Source organism: Alnus glutinosa, chromosome 1, assembly GCF_958979055.1.
Source record: "Alnus glutinosa chromosome 1, dhAlnGlut1.1, whole genome shotgun sequence".
NCBI classification, from domain to species: Eukaryota; Viridiplantae; Streptophyta; class Magnoliopsida; order Fagales; family Betulaceae; genus Alnus; species Alnus glutinosa.
In genome coordinates this window covers 38141306-38159686 of record NC_084886.1, presented here as the reverse complement: position 1 = coordinate 38159686, position 18381 = coordinate 38141306, and the positions used below count along the sequence as shown (strand labels likewise).

Below are 18381 nucleotides of genomic sequence, written 5' to 3'. Positions count from 1 at the left end.
AGTCAATCCTTTATTTTATTTACTTTTCATTTTTTTTTAATAATTTTTAGGCGCAATTTGGGTTGTTCAAGTAAATAAAAAATAAAAAATACATGTATGTCGTCATGTATACATTTTTCATATATTTTAAGGCTAGATGGTAACATAGGGTATAATTTAAAGAGTAATGATTCAATGCCACCCAAAGATACAACTTTTTACCATCTTGCCTATGTGGCAAGGTGGTCCCCCATTATTTTTTGAGTTTTTTTATTTTTTAAAAATAAATTAAGGTGGGGGACCATCTTGCCACATAGGCAAGGTGGTGAAAAGTTGTATATTTAGGTGGTAGTGAATCATTACTTTAATTTAAAACGGTGTGATAATTTTAGAGGTCAAATGTCACTTCTAAAAGTTTGGTGATTAAATAAGTGTATTTTTCTCTTACTATTTTGTGTTAATTTTCTTATAAAGATAGTTGCTAACTATAATTATCCAATATATGCTTTTCAAATTAAAATCTTCCAACAATTATAAGAAATTTTATTTTTTAATCTTAATCATTATTTTGAAATTAAATTAAAATTTTGACATTTAAATATTTATTATATTTTAATAGCTTTTAGGACAAAGATCTTATTCTTCTTCTTCTTTTAATTCATTCTCTCCTTTCCCGTATCCACTTCCCAGAATCCCGTGTATAATTCCCCACCGAAACTCTCCCAGTAGCTGCAACAAAAGTCGCCCCCAAATTCCATTCCAATAAGGCGGCAAAGCCAAAACCCAACTTCTCTCTCTCTCGAAAGATATTTAATGGCGGCTCTGTTATGTATTCGCCCCTTTCTTCTTTCCAGGTATCTCTCGCTTCAATCTGTGAACTTTATTATCTATTGAGTTATCAAATGTCACATTCACATCGTGCAAACCCTAATTCTCCGGAGCACTTCTCAGGTTTCCGTTTCTTCTTTTGTTGTCTTCCCGTGAATTTGGTTAAACTTTCCGTTACTTTTTTTTTTTTTTTTTTTAAACGTAATTATCATTCTTCCGCACGTTCTCTAGTTGTGGAATTTCTGCTATACATGAATAAATACGTCGGAGGTTTAGGGGTATAGATTGTATTTTCTGAGTGTATGTTTTTGAAATTAGATTTCTTAGGTTATAGACTGACCTGAAGAAGAGGCGGTTGTTTGGGAATGGAAGAGCCGGGGCAGCTGAAACGGGCGCTGACGGACGCTACAGCGGGGGCCATTGCCGGCGGTATATCACGGACAGTCACGGCGCCGCTTGATGTGATTAAGATCAGATTCCAGGTTATATTTTTGGTTCCATGTCTTTCAATTTTATGTGGCCATGCCAATCTTGAATGCAATGTTTGAGCTTGAGCCTTACATTGTGCTGCATATAGTAGTTATTTGACATATTGTGTTGGTTGCTACATTGTGCGCATTTTAGGAATCAATTCGTCAATCGCTTACACACACTTGACAAGATTTTTCTAATAGTATGTTAGTGATATTTGAATGTCAAATGTTCGTTGTTTTATAAGGGCTTAGATATGTTGTATTATAAGCAGTGTTTGTATTCTACATGAATTAACTAATGTCTTGATTGTAAGGCGGGCTCAAACTCTTTGACATACTAGGGCTTACAATTAGGTACACTTTGTCATTCACTTTCTAGTGGGAAAAAGTTATTGTGACTTTTAGGGAAGATAAAGGTGAAGGATTTTAAGGATCTCTTGGTGGATTGTGAAAAAAATAGTGCCTTGAAAGATGAAGGGGACAGCTGATTCAGTTTTGTGTACGATTACGTTTATATGAGAGTTTGGGTATGTGATTGTGGGCTGATGCATATCTACATCTTAAAGGCCGGTGGTGAAGTAAAGTAAATTTTTTTTTTTTTTTTTTTTTTAACATCTGCTGACAGGTTCAACTCGAGCCCACATCTTCTTGGGCTTTGCTTCGGAACAATATGTCTGGAACATCAAAATACACTGGAATGTTTCAAGCAACAAAGGATATATTCAGGGAGGAAGGCTTACCGGTATGTTGACTGCATTTGTACTATATCATTGTTTACCCTTTTTCTTTTCCCCTTAGATGTTTTCTTGTGTCAGTTTATGTTGGCAGCATATTTAGTTTTCAATTTCCTAGGTTGATTTCTGTTGTATGTTGGTCCTTTCCATTGGCAACTTTTATTTAGGTCCATAGGCAATTCAATCTTGCCAATTATAGGAAGGTATCTAATAAGTTAAGCATGCTGTTTTGAACTTATGAGAAATTAAGCTACTCAATCCTTATGGTTTGCTCCTAGCTGACTGGGTTTTAATTGAACTATAGGTTAAAACCATCTTGTTTATGTCAAGGGAAGGTTTCATGCTTGATTGTTCTGATTTAATGCCTTTGAAACCTTGGTATCCTTTTCATTTCAAAAAATCATTGAAGTAGATTACTTTGCAAATACAGTGAGCCTTGTAAAGTAAAATATTCTTACTTCTACTCCTGAATTTGTAGTTTCCTGCCACTCCTATTTCTGGGTGCCTAGTTTACAATTTTGCAATACATCTGCATGTATTCAGGTTAAAAAGGTGAATCAAATCTTTTCTACGTTATAAAGCCTGATAGTAGGTGTTTCATGACAAATGCAATGTACTCAATTCTGCTCATTTTTCCCCCTGGTGGATCGTCTAAGACAGTCTGATACTGCTCTAGGAAGTTTGTTTTGAATTTTTATCTTAACGTCAGGTTTAAATGAATTTAACTTCTACAGCTTATTCAAGTTAATTGCTTATGGCAGGGTTTTTGGCGTGGAAATGTCCCAGCTTTACTGATGGTTATGCCATATACTGCCATACAATTTACCGTGTTACACAAGTTTAAAACATTTGCTGCTGGTTCTTCCAAGACAGGTATATGTGGGAGCCTTCTCAAATTAGGCTGAGATATTTTGTCTCATTCTTTGGCAAACTGTTCATAGATGTTATATGTGGCTATTTTGACTCAAATTTATGAATAAAATACTGGTTGATCTCTCAATATCCTTCTTTGATTAAATGAAGCTCCAATATTTTAGCCTGGAATGATGAAATGTTAATTTGTTTAATTAACTCGGTGAAGATTTATTAGCGAAGGTCTTAGCATCACACAAGTTGGAATCATGTCGTTCTCGAGAAGGTGGCTGATGGAATTCAAGGATTTTGAATTGTTGGTGGTGGGAGGCGAAACAGGGGTGCGTTTTCATGAAAGATGCAAAGGTTTGCTAAGGTCTATTCTTATGGATAGAGATGAGAAAGGTTGGTTGGTGCGTATTTTTGAGGAGTTGGTGGTAGTGGAAGACTCATGGGTTTTTTGGGATCAATCTCGACCTAGGTTTCCCTGAATCATTGCTCAGAGGTGTATCAATAGTTACGGTGGCTTCCTAGTAGTCGAGGAATTTGACGGTGGTAGAAGAAGGGGCTCGGTCCTAGTTCCAGAAGGAAGATACGGTAAGGGTTCAGATCGTTTCGGCTTGGTACTATGCTTGGTTAATGAGCATTTTAGAGTTGGGGTTAGAGATGTGGTGGCAAAACCAGAGGTCCAGGCGGTGAGGGGAAGCAGGAGGACTCAGCTGTGGATGGACTACTGGGCAGTGGGCCTAAGCTGAAGTGTGTGGATTCCAATCAAGCCCGCATCCAGGAACGAGTCCTAAGCAATTGTTGGATGTGCCTTGGGTCTCTTAGGCCAATTTCAAGGCCCACGTTGTCCAAAGGTTTCTTCGGCCCAATGGTGGTTTTGAACCCAAAGTCAAGGCTCCGATTTTTAGAGAGATTCCAAGGCCCAAAGGTGGTTTTAAGCCCAAGACTAAGACTTCGATGGGCTTGGGCGCGGATCGGGCTGATCTTAAGCCTGACCCAAGAGGTAAGGCCTGTGTGGGTATCGCGGTGAGCTTGGATGCGGGTCAGTACGATGACCCAGGCGCATCGTTGTTTGCTGGTGGGTCTCTCGCTGATGTCCACGGGTTGTTCTCTCTCGGTGAGTGCTCCGGTGGGGCTCTTGGTCTATCCTCCTTTGGTGGGTCAATCATTCGGTGGGTCTTCCGACGAGTTTACGGTGGCTGTTGGTTCGCCCAAAAGGGTCTGGTCGAACCAAAATCTGCCGGTGCGTGCGAGTTAGGCCGCAGATCATGCAGGTTTTTCTCAGATGCAGCCAGTGATTGAGGCTTTGCAACCTCCAATGGTTGAGGCTAGAGATTTGGCGATGTGGTACCCTGGTCCTTATTCCGAGAGTGCTGGTGATGGGATTTTTTGTTGGTGGGGGAAATTAGTAGTGGACTGAGCTATGTTTTGGATGAATGGGTTGGGGTTGCCGGTGGCACACCCTCATGTTGCGGGTGCATCCACCAGCATGCCTCTCGGGTGTTCAGAGCTGGTTGTGGTTCAGGAGGGTGCCCTACCTATTGAAGCAGCAGGCAGTAGGGGGACTTGTGCATTGTGGAAGAGGTGGAAGGAGAAGCTGGTTTTGGTAGGCTACCTCCTCTAAATACTTATTCCCCATCCTTGCGGGTCTTTCGGGGTATTCTGATTAGGATATTCAACATGCGAATGAGATTTATCCTATTGTGGGATCTTGTATGTCGGGCATAAGTTGCAATTGTTGGCCCTCTTGACTTTTCTTGAAGAGGAACGCCGAAAAGAAGCTTTGGGTGCCCTTTAGAGTTGTGGTGCGAAGGGTAAAATGGAGGTCAAGAATTTGGAGAGTTCAGTCAAATACGATGCTAGAGGTTCTTGCTCGAGCCGTGGTAAAAGGAAGCCAAGGATTCTATCCTGAAACGTGAGGGGGTTGAACAAGAGGAGCAAACGTCTAAGGGTCAGTAACTTGCTTAGGGATTGGAAGGTGGATATTATTTGCTTTCAAGAAACCAAGCTCCATGGTTTGTCGCGCAACATTGTGCGCAGCTTATGGGGATGCAATCATGTGGACTGGTGTTGTTTGGATTCCAGTGGGGTCTCTGGGGCATCCTGATCATGTGGGGGATAAAAGGGTGGTGGAGAAGGTAGATGAGTGTGTGGGGGACTGCACCCTTGCAATATCGTTCAAGAACGTTGTGGATCATTTTGTCTGGATCTTTGCAAGCATATATGGTCCGAGTTATGGTAGTGATAGAAGACTTCTTTGGGATGAGTTGGTTGGCATGATCAGTTGGTAGAACCTGCCATGGTGCATATGGGAAGATTTTAATGTTACTCTTTTTCCTAGTGAAAGATCTGGTGAGGCACAGCTTGGTTACGCTATGATAGAGTTCTCTGATTTTATTGCTGATCAGGGTCTCATGGATCTCCCTCTCTCTGGTGGCCCTTTCACCTGGTTGATTTCTCATGATCCTCCTGTTTGGTCTAGGATTGATTGATTTCTTGTCTCCCCAGATTGGGAAGCTTGGTTTCTTGTGGTTTCGCAAAAGAGGCTTCCCCGCCTTTATTTGGACCACTTTCCAATCCTTCTTGATTGTGGTGGTGTTACTAAGGGGTGCAGTTCTTTCAAATTTGAAAACATGTGGCTTAAGGCGAAAGGTTTTGTGGGTCTGGTGAAACAATGGTGGGATTCTTATTCGTTCCAAGGTATGCCTAGTTTTGGTTTAGCTTGCAAGCACAAGGCATTGAAACTGGATTTGAAGAAATGGAATGAAGAGGTGTTTGGCAATGTTGAGAGGAATAAGAGGAAGCTTTTTGAAGATCTTCAGGTTTTTGATGCCGTAAATCGACAAGCACATTGTCAAGTTTTGTCAAAAACTTTTTAACGAGCAGTGTACGTGGAGGCCTATGGTGGATGGTATTTCCTTCGATTCTATTTTGGAGTCGAAGGCTAGTTGGTTGGAGAGAGCTTTCGAGGAGATTAGGAAGGTTGTGTCAGCTATGAATGACGATAAGGCGTCGGGTCCTGACGGCTTTTCTATGGCTTTCTTCCATGCGTGATGGGATGTTTTGAGAGTGGACATTATGGAGGTGTTTCGTGACTTTCATGGTGGAGTTTTGTTTGAAAAGAGCCTTAACACTTCATTTATTTTGCTTATTCTGAATATTCTGGGTGCTATTGATCTCAGACTTCCGGCCTATTAGTCTTGTGGGAGGTATTTACAAAATTATTGCTTAAGTTCTAGCAAATAGATTGAAGACGGTTATGGAGGTCATTTCCAAATCACAAAGTGCCTTTATCAAGGGTAGGCAAATCTTTGATCCGATCCTTATTGCCAACGAATGCTTTGATAGTAGATTAATATCTTGGGAGCCAAGCATAATTTGTAAAATGGATATGGAAAAAGCATGATCATGTTAATTGGGATTTCCTTTTGTGTATGCTAAGGAGGTGTGGCTTTGGGGGAAAATGGTCATCGTGGATAGCTCATTGTATTTCCTCTGTGCGGTTCTCGGTGTCAGTCAATGACTCTCCTAATGGTTTTTTTAGTAGCTTCCGTGGGTTGAGACAAGGGAAGACAAGGGAATCCTCTTTCACCCTTGTTGTTTGTTTTTGTGATGGATGCTCTAAGTCGCATGATTTTTGCTATGGCCAGTGGGGGTTTGCTAGAAGGCTTCAAAGTTGGCAATGCTTCTTTCTCACATCTTCTGTTTGCCGATGATACTTTGATTTTTTTGCAGTGCTCGTTCTACTCAGTTGTGTTTTTTGCAGTCTTTTCCTTCTATTTGAAGCTGCTTCAGGTTTGAAGGTGAATTTGGCTAAGTCAGAGTAAATTCTTGTGGGGTCTATGTAGATCAAGTGGAAAGTTTAGCCGGAATCTTAGGGTGTGGGGTTGCCACTTGGCCAGTGAAGTATTTGGGTATTTTGTTGGGGGCTTCCTATAAGTCTATTCATATTTGGGATGGTGTTATTGAGAACATAAAGCATGGGTTAGCAAGTTGGAAAAGGTTATGCCTTTTCAAGGGTGGTAAAGTTACCCTTATCAAGAGTACCCTCGCCAATATACCCACGTATTATTTGTCCATTTTCCCTCTCCTAGCGAATGTTGTTGTTCGCATTGAGAAGCTTCAACAGGATTTTTTATGGAGTGGGCTTGGGGAATTCAAATATCATTTGGTGAGTTGGTCTAAAGTTTGTACCCCAGTTTTAGAGGGAGGGCTGGGTACTAGGAATTTGTTGATGTTTAATTGCGCTCTATTAGGAAAATGGTTGTGGCGTTATGGGATTGAGAGAGAAGCTTGGTGGAGAGTTGTAGTGGATTCTAAGTTTGGTAGTTTATGGGGTGGGTGGTGCTCCCTTAATCCTTTAGGTGCCTTCGGGGTGGGGTTGTGGAAGAACATCATGAAAAGATGGGAGACATTCTCAGGGTTCTCTAGATTTGAGGTGGGGGATGGGGCTAGGACTAAGTTTTGGTATGATCTGTGGTGCGGGGATACAATGCTTAAGGAATTTTTCTACTTTGTTTGGTATTGGTCAGATGAAGGATGTTTCTGTTGTGGAGAATGTGGAGATTTTGGGTGGTTCCAATTAGTGGAATGTGAGCTTTTCGAGAGAGGTGCATGACTGAGAAGTGGATGTCTTTGCTTCTTTTTTCCAAGTGTTGCACTCAGTACTCAGTCATTGTGAGAAGAGGTAGTGAAGATAGGCTTTGGTGGGTCTCTTCCATAAGAGGTTTGTTCAAGGTCAAGTCATTCTTTAGCTCATTGGTTGGCTTTGAAGGTAGTTGCTTCCCTCTGAAGAGTGTGTGGCGGACTTAGGCTCCTTAAAGAGAGGCTTTTTTTTTTTTTTTTTTGCGTGGTCAACGGCCCTAGGCAAGATCCTTACTTTGGATAATCTCAAGAAGAGGCAAGTTATTATGGTAGATAGATGCTGCATATGCGAAAGACGTCGGGAATCAGTGGATCACCTTCTTCTTCGCTGTGATGTGGCTTCCGCTTTTTGGAGTGCTCTCTTTACTCCCTCTAGTTTGTCTTGAATTATGCCCAGAAATGTTATCGACTTGTTGGCTTGTTGGTGAACGTTTGTAAGGCCGAGTAGTACTGTGATTTGGAAGATGGTGCCGATTTGCCTTTTTTGGTGTTTATGGAGCGAAATAAATAATAAATGTTTCGAGGATTAGGAGAGGTCATTTTCTGGTGTACTTAGGGGTGTCTTACGCTTTTAATAAGACCGATTATTGCTTATAAAAAAAAAAGTTTAATTAAATTTATCTTAGTTGTGGTTGCCAATTGGTCATGCCATACATTGAAGATAGGGTCATGCACTTTCTCAGTTTGGAGTTTTTTTTTTTGTTTGATCTCATGAGACACCTTTTCTCCCCGTTGTCTTGACGTTGTTGGGTAAATGTCTCTGTTTCTATTTATAGTGCTGATCATGTAACTTTGTTGAGTCTGTATGCAGTTTAAAGATGTTAAAGGTATAATTACTTAGGAGGCAGTTTATTATTATTTTAAACGAGCTCTCTGCTGTTTCTCATACGTGTCATGGCCTGGTTGTTTTCTGGCATCATGCAGAGGATCACATTCAATTGAGTCCTTATCTGTCCTATGTCAGTGGGGCGTTAGCAGGGTGTGCAGCTACTGTTGGATCATATCCCTTTGATCTTATACGAACCATATTAGCTTCGCAAGGTGAACCAAAGGTATAGAATTTGAGTACAAGCATGAAATCATCTCAAGTTGTGTTTCAAACTGAGTTTCCTTCAGCATATATGGCTATTTTGAGGAGCTATTCTGAGCACTTAGAAGTCATGCAATTTATGGAACATTAATGCCTTCCACTATTTTTTGTCATATACCCTTGCACTTACAAAGTGATGTATCCTGGTCAAGTTTTTATCTGATCAATCTTGTGCATTCTTCATGGCTGATGGCTTTGCCATTGAAAAAACTGCTCCTCAGATCTTATTCAACACAATAAACGGGAAAAAAATAAAAACAAAAGAAAATCCAAGGGAATTGATTTTGAACTTATGTACTGGGTGAGATCATATACTGTCTCTTTGTAACAAATGTGATGCTACTAAACCCGTTACTCTTCTTTGTATGCATGTGCCAAATGTGCAGATCTTACCTTTTGAGCTATTACTTCTAAACGATGCTGGCAGATGAATTTATGAAAATATTACTATCTACGACTACTTTGGGTTTTGATATTTCAATATTAATGTAATATCCCCCAAATATGGGTGGATGTACCTAGTGTCAGTATTGTATTTTGGAGGGAAAGTGCTATGATACGGGACATAGTGTTTGGGGCCTTGGGCCCCGGAATCTAGGAGAGACTGAAAATAGTGCTGCTCAGGTAGGTTCAGGAAACCTAAAAGGAGCCATTAAAATGGTCCTCCAAGCCTTGGGTAGATCTGACAGGATGACAGCCTTGGGTGATCCTATCTTAGTTATTTAACATAATCTTGCGGAACACATTGTGTGCTTTGAACAGTTCACTTGACAAGGAAACCTTGCGTACAAGTAAGATTAGCTTTATATAATTCACAGTTGAGTTCTTTGTTTTAGCTTGCTTTGTGCAATTTGGTTTAGTTCTAAGATTTGGATAAATAAGGCTTGCCAAAGATCGGGTTGTAAATGAGGCACAGTGGTTTTTCAGTGTGTAGGAGTTGTTGAACTAGGATATTTGGACTGGGCCTCTTGCCTTTCGTGATGTATGTTTGTTCACACAACAACTTGGCAGTTTGATGTGGGTGTTTTTATTTTATTTTATCTTATCATCTAGATCTTTCTTTCTCCCCAGCCCCTACAAGGGCTTGATTATGGAAGTGACAAATTCTCACTTGTAAAACTAGTAGAGCTTTTATTAGAAAGAAGTATTTAATTTTGTTAACTCTGGGAAATGCCCATGGCTTCACGTCTCATTCAAATGCTCACCACTTTTTGATGCTTTCTGCACAAACACTAATTTGAGAATAGGCCATTGAATTTGTTTATATGATAGTGGTTTATTAATAACTGCCTTCATTTAGGTGTATCCAACCATGAGGTCTGCGCTTGTTGATATAATTAGAACTCGTGGCTTCCGAGGGTTGTATGCTGGATTGTCACCAACCCTGGTTGAGATTGTTCCTTATGCTGGTCTACAATTTGGCACCTATGATACCTTTAAGCGCTGGGCTATGGTAAGAGTCTGGTCCTTGTTTCGATTGAGATAGTCTTTACTCAAATATAGATCTTATGGTATTTGTTTGTACCATCTCTTGACAAATTAATTTCATTGAGAATGACAAAACCGAGGAATCCGGACTGTAACTGTTAAAAAATCCATCTGATATGTTTAGATAATTAGTATATTAGGTCAAATCCACACATCCATTTACAGATCTGATGTTTTGGGCATCCGATACTTAATGTGGCCAGCTTACAGAGCCATCATGCTTTTTACTCTTACAAGTTGACAGGGTAGCCAGTTGTTTTTGACCCGATACATTTTACTTTATACATTGTAGGCCTGGAACAGCTCTAGATCTTCTAACTCAAGCTCAGGTGATACTGAAGATGGAATTTCAAGCTTTCAGCTTTTCATCTGTGGGTTGGCGGCTGGGACATGTGCCAAGCTTGTCTGCCATCCACTTGATGTGGTCAAGAAAAGATTCCAGGTGGGTCTCTAGCCTTCTTGAAACCTTTGTTCTAGCATAGTTACGGAAACTTAAGGATTGGCAAATTTGTTTTGACCTTAGGCTAGAAAATCTGAGGCTCAGTTAGTCAGTTGTGTGTCATGCAAAATATGCCGATAGTTGTCGTGGTTTATTAAAAAGCTCTAAAGTATGTTCCCACTTACCAGTACCTATGTCCGTTTACACCTCCTTGGGAGAGGTCTTTTAGCTTCTTTTGTGTTTTTTTGTTTTGTTTTTTGTTTTTTTTGGTTTTTTCCTGGGCAAGTACTGTTAGCTTCTTCTAAATGATAAACTAACCACATGAACCATCAAATTCTTCCAGCAATCACCTGGATAAGGTTGGTTTTACTGTTACTTCAGTACCAAAACTTTATTTATTTAGTCACTCTTTTGTGTCTACATTTAATGGCTTAGGAGTCTTTTCTTTTTCCTTTTGGACGTGCTTCTTAAATTCATATATTTTTTAATTTCTTTTGTTGCTCTTTGTTAAGATTTCGAAGTTAGTTTAATTACATTTAATTAAGATTTCTGTCTAGCAATCTCAAAGGAGAATAGAGAATAGAAAGGCAGTGAAGAAAATACTGAAATGGTAGTATCCGGCTTTCCTTCCTTGCGAACTTGGATGTAACACTCTTTCTTGTTTTGGGCTATTGCAGATCGAAGGACTACAACGGCACCCAAGGTATGGTGCTCGAGTTGAGCATCGTGCTTATAAAAATATGTTTCATGCCGTACGCCAAATCTTGCAGTTGGAGGGTTGGGCTGGTCTTTATAAGGGCATCGTGCCATCCACAGTCAAAGCTGCACCAGCTGGTGCTGTAACATTTGTAGCTTATGAATACACATCAGACTGGTTAGAGTCCCATTTTTTGACTTGAAACTAACCTGATTTTTTTTTTCCCCTTTCATCCAATTTTTTTTTTTCCCAATCAAATTCTTTTCCCATAGAGATATTTAAAAGTTGTCATAGAAGTAAAGGATGGGGGAATTATAGGCCATAAAATTATACTTGTCGAGATGGCAAAGAGTTACAGGCCAGAGCAAGCCTAGCCTTTCATGGCTGTATTTGAGATTGTGATTGGTAAATTTATGTTCTCATGTGGCTGTGGGTCACCTATGCCTTCACTAAGAAATATACCCTGTTTACTGTATCAAATGAATAGAGCTTTGTCATCTTCATAGACCGTTCATTATAGAGCGTCATTTTGTAGGCTGATGCAATTCGTGATTTGATAGGTTTCAGTGTACTATTTATGGTATTCATGCATGTTGTTAATTATGAATGCCATCGGCATGATTAGTTCGATTCAATCTTTTTTTCTTTTTTGGGGTTATACATATATTTAAAGCATAGAACAAATACTGATTACCAATGTATACATATATTGTTTTATATATACAACAGAAAAATGAATGGAATGTTGGAACTGGAGATGTGAAACTTCTCATCACTTCAACTGACCAGATTACTTATTACCAATGTATACATATATTGTTTTATGGATAAACACAAGTCCTTAAATGTAAAATCCTAAAAATTTACGAATGCTTCAATTCATTATGAATCATAGCTTTGAATCAAAGAACCGCCACCATTATGTATTGTGAAAGATGTTCGATAATCTCATGCAAAGAGTTCGGAAACTGTCCATCCAAACAACAAATGCTCGTTTTGTGGGTTAATATCAGATGACCAAACAAAGTTAAAAGAAAAAAAAAAAAAAAAAAAAAAAAAAAAAAAACTTAGCTTATGATGTCCTTCACCACGCGCACATGAAACTTAACTACCATACAAAATTTCCCAGATATCAATTAAGCTGGAACTTTCTAATTTACACTCTATAATCAGGATATCTTTTGGTTGATTAAACTTCATGAAACCTTCAAATTCCTATAAGAACCATCTCTTATTCAACAGAAAATCCTGTTAGTTTCGTAAGAGAAGGTGAAGGACGGTGTTTTTTTTTTTTTTTTTTCTTTTCTTTTACTGCTGTCCTCTGGGAGGCAGTGATACGAACTGCAAAATCCGTTCTACCTGAGCAACATCAATTCGGAATTTTTCAGCAATCTGTTGGATATCCATAGGTCCTTCATGGTCGTCAGCCTTCCCTTGGTGCAGGAGGATAATGTAGCGCAGCTGTGCTACATTCAGGGTTCCTGGAGGGGCGGGCCTTTCCTCATACCTGCCGGAATCTGGTTTTGTATTTCGCAGTTTTGGCATGGGCCTATTATACTTTTCCATCACAAATGCCTGTAAAATTACTTAACATATTAAATATCCTGAGCATTTTAACCAATTCCTATGAGGCACTCAAATACCTTCTACATACAATTCATGAGTTGGATCAAAGTGGACACGAACACAGAGCACCAGGCAGACAGTTAAGAATATTGTAATTAGGTGCAACTTCTAAATTTGGAATCTAGACCAAGCAAAACTCTTTGACACAAATGTCAATCTTCCAAAACAATGATAAAGGTACAATGTATTAATAATATGTCATTTCATATACATAACCATACGATCTAGTCCAATGAAATAAGTAAACAAAGCCATTACCCATTAGGTAAGCAATTTTGTGGGGGGCTGAGCTTAGAGGAAGACTTTATCTAAGACAACACGCAGTAAGAGAATAAGAAAGAATGTCTTAAGCCTACCTAAGTCACTGAACTCGAGATGGATTCTGTTCACCTGGGCTTTTGCGGGTGTCTATGGCCCAAATCTGATGGGGATAGAAGGCTTCTTTGGGATGAGTTGGCTGGTATGCTCAGCTGATGGAACTTACCTTGGAGCATTAGGAGTGATTTTAATGTCACCTGATTCCCCAGTAAGAAATTGGGAGAAGCTCGTTTGTGCCCAGCTATAGTGGAATTTCTCTAACTTAATTTTTTATCAGCGCCTAATGGACATCCCCCTTGTTGGCAGAACTTTTACTTGGTCCAATAATCGAGAATCACCCTCTTGGTTCAAAATTGATAGATTCCTTGTCTCTCCGGCGTGGGAAGCCTAGTTTCCTTGTGTGTCCCGAATGAGGCTTCCTAGAATTTTGTTTGGATCATTTCCTGATCCTCGATTGTGGTGACTTTCAAAGGGGTAGTAGGTCCTTCAAATTTGAAAACATGTGACTAAAATCTTAAGGTTTTGTAGACATGGTGAAACAGTGGTTGGACTATTATCATTTCCAAGGCTCTTCGAGCTTTACTTTAGCTAGCAAGCTCTAGGCTTTGAAAGTTGATTTAAAGTCATGAGGAGGTGTTTGGCCATGTCAAGAGGAAGAAGATCATTTTGGAATAGTTACGTGTTTTTGATATCATTGAAGAAGTGAGAGAGCCTTAGGTATTGAGGAGAGAATGAAGAAGAAATGAATTGTTAGCGAGTTAGAAAGATTCACTCTCATGGAGGAGGTGAATTGGAGGCAGAAATCTAGGGTTTTGTGGTTAAGGGCGACAAGTGCAAATTTTTTTTTAATAAAATGGCTAAATCCAACATAAGGAAGAAATCCATTAACTCCTCATTAATTGATGATACAATTTCTAAAAATCGGCCGGAGATCAATGAGCACATGGTACAGTTTTATTAAAAGTTACACATCGAATAGGTTGGAGGCCTTTGTTGGATGGTCTTTCTTTTGATTTTATTGGTTATGTTGAGGTTAGTTGGTTGGAGAGATATTTTGAGGAAGGTGAGGTGATGGAAGTAGTGAAAGCTTTGAATGGTGACAAGGCGTCGGGCCACAGCGTTCTTCCAAGCTTGCTGGGTTGTTTCAAAAGAGGACATCATGAAGGTTTTTCATGACTTGCATGCTAGAGGTAAGTTTGAGAGAGGAGCTAAATGCTACGTTTATTTCCCCCATTCTGAAGATTACAAGGGCTGTTGACCCCAATGACTTTTGCTCAATTAGTCTACTAGGGAGCATTTACAAAATTATTACTAAGATTCTACCAAACAGGCTTAAAAAGTCTCAGAATGCATTCATCTGAGGTAGGCAGATCCTAGATCCTGTTCATATTGCCAATGAATGCCTTGTTAGTAAAATAAGATTTGGAAACCGGGTGATATCTGTAAAATGGATTTAGAAAAACTTATGATCATGGTAATTAGGACTTTTAGTTGTACACGTTAAGGAGGCGCGATTTTGGGGTGAATGATACTCTTGGATAGCTCATTGTATTTCCTCGATGCGATTCTCAATTTTGGGGAACAGCACTCTCACGTGTTTTTTTAGTAGCTTCCATGGCTTCAGAAAAGAGGACCCTGTCTCCTTTGTTGTTTGTCATTTTGATGGAGGCATTGGGTAGGATGATTTCTGCTGCAATGAGTGGGGGTTTGTTGTCTGGCTTCTCTGTGGGGATAGGATATCTTGGTGGGATTGATATCTCTCACCTTCTGTTTGTTGATGATGCTTTGAAGCTGTTTCGGGTATGAAGATAAACTTGGCTAAGTCGGAATTGGTTCCTGTGGGAAATGTTGATCATGTGGATTGGTTGGTTAGTATTCTGGGTTGTGGGTTGTGGGGTTTCCCCTATGCTTTTAAAGTATTTTGGTCTATCATTGGAGGCCTCCTATAAGGCCAAGCATATTTGGGACGGTGTTATTGAAAAGATAGAGCATTGATTGGCTAGTTGGAAAAAGATGTCTTTGTCTAAAGGTGGTAGGGTTATCATTATTAAGAGCACACTTTCCAATTTACTTACGTACTTCATGTCCCTCTTTTCTCTCCCTACAAGTGTTACAAATCGTATTGAAAAGCTTCAACGTGATTTCTTATGAGGTAGGCTCGGGGAAGAGTTCAAATATCACTTGTTTACTTGGTCCAAGGTATGTTCGCTGGTCTCTGAGTAAAGCTTGGGGTTTCGGAACTTCTTGATGTTTAATTGTGCTCTCTTAGGAAAATGGCTTTGGTGCTATGTGCATGAGAGAGAGGCTTGATATGGCAGTTCATGGGGAGCGTGGTGTTCTAATGAGTCTCTTGGGGCATTTGGTATGAAGTTTTGGAAGAATATTAGGAGGGGTTGGACGAAGTTTTTAAGACATACCAGATTTGAGGTAGGAGATGGCTCCAAGATTAGATTTTGACATGATCTGTAGTGTGGGAATATGGCTCTTAAGGAAGCCTTTTCAAATTTATTTGGTATTGCTGGTGCAAATGATGCTTTTATTGCGACTTACTTGGAGCTTTATAGTGGTTTCAATCAGTAAAACGTGAGCTTTACTAGAGTGGCTCATGATTGGGAGGTCAATATTTTTGCCTCATTCTTTAGGATGTTTAGAGTGAGATGGGAAAGGGAAGATCATTCTACAGTGCCACGGTTTGTAGTGATGGCTTTCGCTTCTCTTTGAAGATTGTTGATGGACTAAGATTTCTTTGAGGAATGCATTTTTTTGCTTAGTCAGTTGCCCTAGGAACTTACTATGGACAATCTCAGAAAGTGGCATGTCATTATAGTTGGCAAGTACAACATGTGTAAAAGGAATGGAGAGTTTCATTGTGAAGTTCCTTATGCCATTTGGAAAGTTTTCTTCAATCGATTTAGGCTGTCTTGGGTTATGCCTAGACGAGTAGTCGACTTTTATGCTTGTTGATAGACTACCAACAGCACCTAGAGTGCTGCTGTGTGGAAGATAGTGCCTTAGTTTTTTTGGTGTCTATGGAGCGAAATGAATTACATAAGTTTTGAGGACTGTAAGAAGACATTGGAAGAGATTAAGTCCTTATTCTTCAATATTCTGTATTTTTGGACAACTGCTTATATTTCTCCTTTGGTGATTAGTTATCATGATTTTCCTCTTTTTTTTGCTCATTCTAGTTAGATGTTTTTTCTTGTATATTTCATGGGTACTTGAGAGTGTCTTATGCTTTTAATGATATCTTAATTACTTAAAAAAAATAAATCTTCGTAACGCAAACAACAATTCACAATTACCATTTCAATATTATATGAAATTGCATAGTAGGAAATTGCACCACCTAATCAACATTTTCGCATGCTGCCCGGGGTGAGGGTGGGATTAATTTGAGAATTGAAAGCAAAATCTAACCATATTTGAAGACAAATAAGACTGCAGACTATAGTTCCTAAAACAAAAATGTTAGTAATGAAGAGCAGCAACTTGCAGTAACTCACCTCACCCATCTCAGGTTTCCCTCCAGGTTTGGACTTAATTCTACCAGACATTTGACTAAGCATGGCATCGAACTTTGGATCCCGTTCTTCAAGTAGATTGTCGGCATTGATTCCTGGGGTACCATCTCAATTTAAGAAGAAATGATACCACCAATCAGTATAGATTGAAATTCAGCATTCTCAATCCTAACAATCATAACACAGAACAAGTTATGATGCACACGCACACACGCCCACACATGCAATCGCACACGCCAAAAATAAGAAGAAAAATACATCACACAGTTCACACCAAAACTTCCAAGTACTCATCAATCTTAACCTTCTTTGCCCGGGAAAAAAAAAAAAAAAAAAAGAAGAGGAAGAAAGAAATTGGCTTAAAAAAAATAGTCCCACATTTCTAATGTGGTGAGCACTACACACACACACACCTCAATTGTTTGGCGACGAATTAGAATCCCTAAAAGCTAATGTAGCACAGAACTAACATTTCAATGGAAAATGACTAAATTTTTATTAACAAATGATAATTAGACCAATCAGAAAATTAAAGGCTTGACGCTCTCGTAACACTTGGCTTGGCTTATAAAAAGAAATAATAAATGGACAAAAAAATAAAAGAACGAGGGAGGTCCTCTTTCAAATATAGGAAATGGACGCTATGGCTAGAATCTCAACTTCTTTACTAGTTTATAGTTTTTGTTTAGGAGGAGCGGGAAGGCAATCAGACATAGGGCTTTCAAACTCAACCAAAGCAAGGCATCCTACGAAATTTTTTACCACAATTTTCAAATTAAAAGCTCAATCAAAATTTACAGCCGAAACCCCCTCAAGTTCTGCAAACCCTAAAATTAAGCACAAAATGAGAAGCCGCGCATAACCGGAAACCAACCTGAATCAAGAGCGACATGCTCGCCGGCGGTCTTCGAGATCTTCAACTCGTCGGTGGGAGGGGGCCGCCGATCGATGACGCTCTTCGATTTTGAGGAGGACGACGTCGGATCGATACTGGAAGATGTTCGTACTCTGCCAGATGCTCGACGTAATGCCTGTCCCATTTTTTCTCTCTCGCGCGCACACACGCACCCAAAATGGCCCTGAGCTATGCGCTAACCGTAAGGAGCCATTTCATATAAGGGATGCTTTAGTTATATAACTTCTATTATCATGAAACCTTTGGGTTTGAATATTTGGAAGAAGAAGAAGAAGAAGAAGGAGAAGAAGATGGCTGTGGAGGACACACGCAGGGGCTATGTAGTGAGGGCAGGGAGGAGAGCTACGTGGCTCGTTGGTCTGTGGAGCACGTCTCTAGCTCCTCTTTCTCGGTCCAACGCGCATATCAGCCTTTAATGAGTATAACCTTTGTATATAAGGCCATCTCCGGCCGTTAAAGTTAAAGTAGCTACTCAAAAACTACAAATATTTACTTTAATTACTCTAACAGTTAAAAACACTTTAACAATACTCTTTATTCTACTCTTCATTTCATTAAAATATTGTTTTTAAATCATTTTCTTTTATTTATTTCTCTTTCACTCTCCGATCTCCATCTCACTCTCCGGTCTCCCCAACCCCAACCCGTCGAGAACGCCATCCTTGCCCAGGAGGTGGAGCCCCTTCTGGAAGGCTCAGATCAAACCACCATCCTCACCGTGCGACCTAGAAAAGACGGAGATGGAGATCGAGAGAGAGAGTGACGGT

General features: G+C 39.7%; 2 protein-coding genes across 5 annotated transcripts; one reads left to right on the top strand and one right to left on the bottom strand.

The window, feature by feature from the left end:
• The first annotated feature begins 651 nt into the window (after positions 1 to 651).
• LOC133880327 (mitochondrial thiamine diphosphate carrier 2-like) lies at positions 652 to 11483 on the top strand. Of its 3 annotated transcripts, none has more exons than XM_062319295.1 (8): positions 652 to 833; positions 1135 to 1289; positions 1906 to 2022; positions 2776 to 2887; positions 8441 to 8568; positions 9907 to 10059; positions 10387 to 10536; positions 11211 to 11483. In XM_062319295.1, the coding sequence occupies exons 2-8, from the start codon at positions 1173 to 1175 to the stop codon at positions 11430 to 11432; spliced, it is 999 nt and encodes a 332-aa protein (XP_062175279.1). In that variant the 5' UTR covers positions 652 to 833; positions 1135 to 1172; the 3' UTR covers positions 11433 to 11483. The 3 variants fall into 3 exon arrangements, with proteins under 3 accessions (XP_062175279.1, XP_062175264.1, XP_062175272.1); XM_062319280.1 differs by having other exon boundaries at positions 1126 to 1289; XM_062319288.1 differs by lacking the exon at positions 652 to 833 and adding an exon at positions 837 to 930 and having other exon boundaries at positions 1126 to 1289.
• A 1035-nt stretch (positions 11484 to 12518) lies between these two features.
• On the bottom strand, positions 12519 to 18018 carry LOC133858861 (uncharacterized). Of its 2 annotated transcripts, none has more exons than XM_062294319.1 (3): positions 17573 to 18018; positions 16681 to 16805; positions 12519 to 12805 (listed from the first exon to the last, which is right to left on the bottom strand). In XM_062294319.1, the coding sequence occupies exons 1-3, from the start codon at positions 17736 to 17738 to the stop codon at positions 12539 to 12541; spliced, it is 558 nt and encodes a 185-aa protein (XP_062150303.1). In that variant the 5' UTR covers positions 17739 to 18018; the 3' UTR covers positions 12519 to 12538. The 2 variants fall into 2 exon arrangements, with proteins under 2 accessions (XP_062150303.1, XP_062150304.1); XM_062294320.1 differs by having other exon boundaries at positions 16681 to 16793.
• Positions 18019 to 18381: the final 363 nt, after the last annotated feature.

Excerpts from the sequence above, each read along its gene's own strand:
- LOC133858861 (XM_062294319.1), bottom strand. The coding sequence starts at position 17,738 with ATGGGACAGGCATTACGTCGAGCATCTGGCAGAGTACGAACATCTTCC. Across the intron at positions 16,806-17,572 it reads GCATGTCGCTCTTGATTCAG|ATGGTACCCCAGGAATCAAT; the intron begins GTTGGTTTCCGG and ends TCTTAAATTGAG. Across the intron at positions 12,806-16,680 it reads GGAAACCTGAGATGGGTGAG|GCATTTGTGATGGAAAAGTA; the intron begins GTGAGTTACTGC and ends GTAATTTTACAG.
- LOC133880327 (XM_062319295.1), top strand. The coding sequence starts at position 1,173 with ATGGAAGAGCCGGGGCAGCTGAAACGGGCGCTGACGGACGCTACAGCG. Across the intron at positions 2,888-8,440 it reads TGCTGGTTCTTCCAAGACAG|AGGATCACATTCAATTGAGT; the intron begins GTATATGTGGGA and ends GGCATCATGCAG. Across the intron at positions 10,537-11,210 it reads TGGTCAAGAAAAGATTCCAG|ATCGAAGGACTACAACGGCA; the intron begins GTGGGTCTCTAG and ends GGGCTATTGCAG.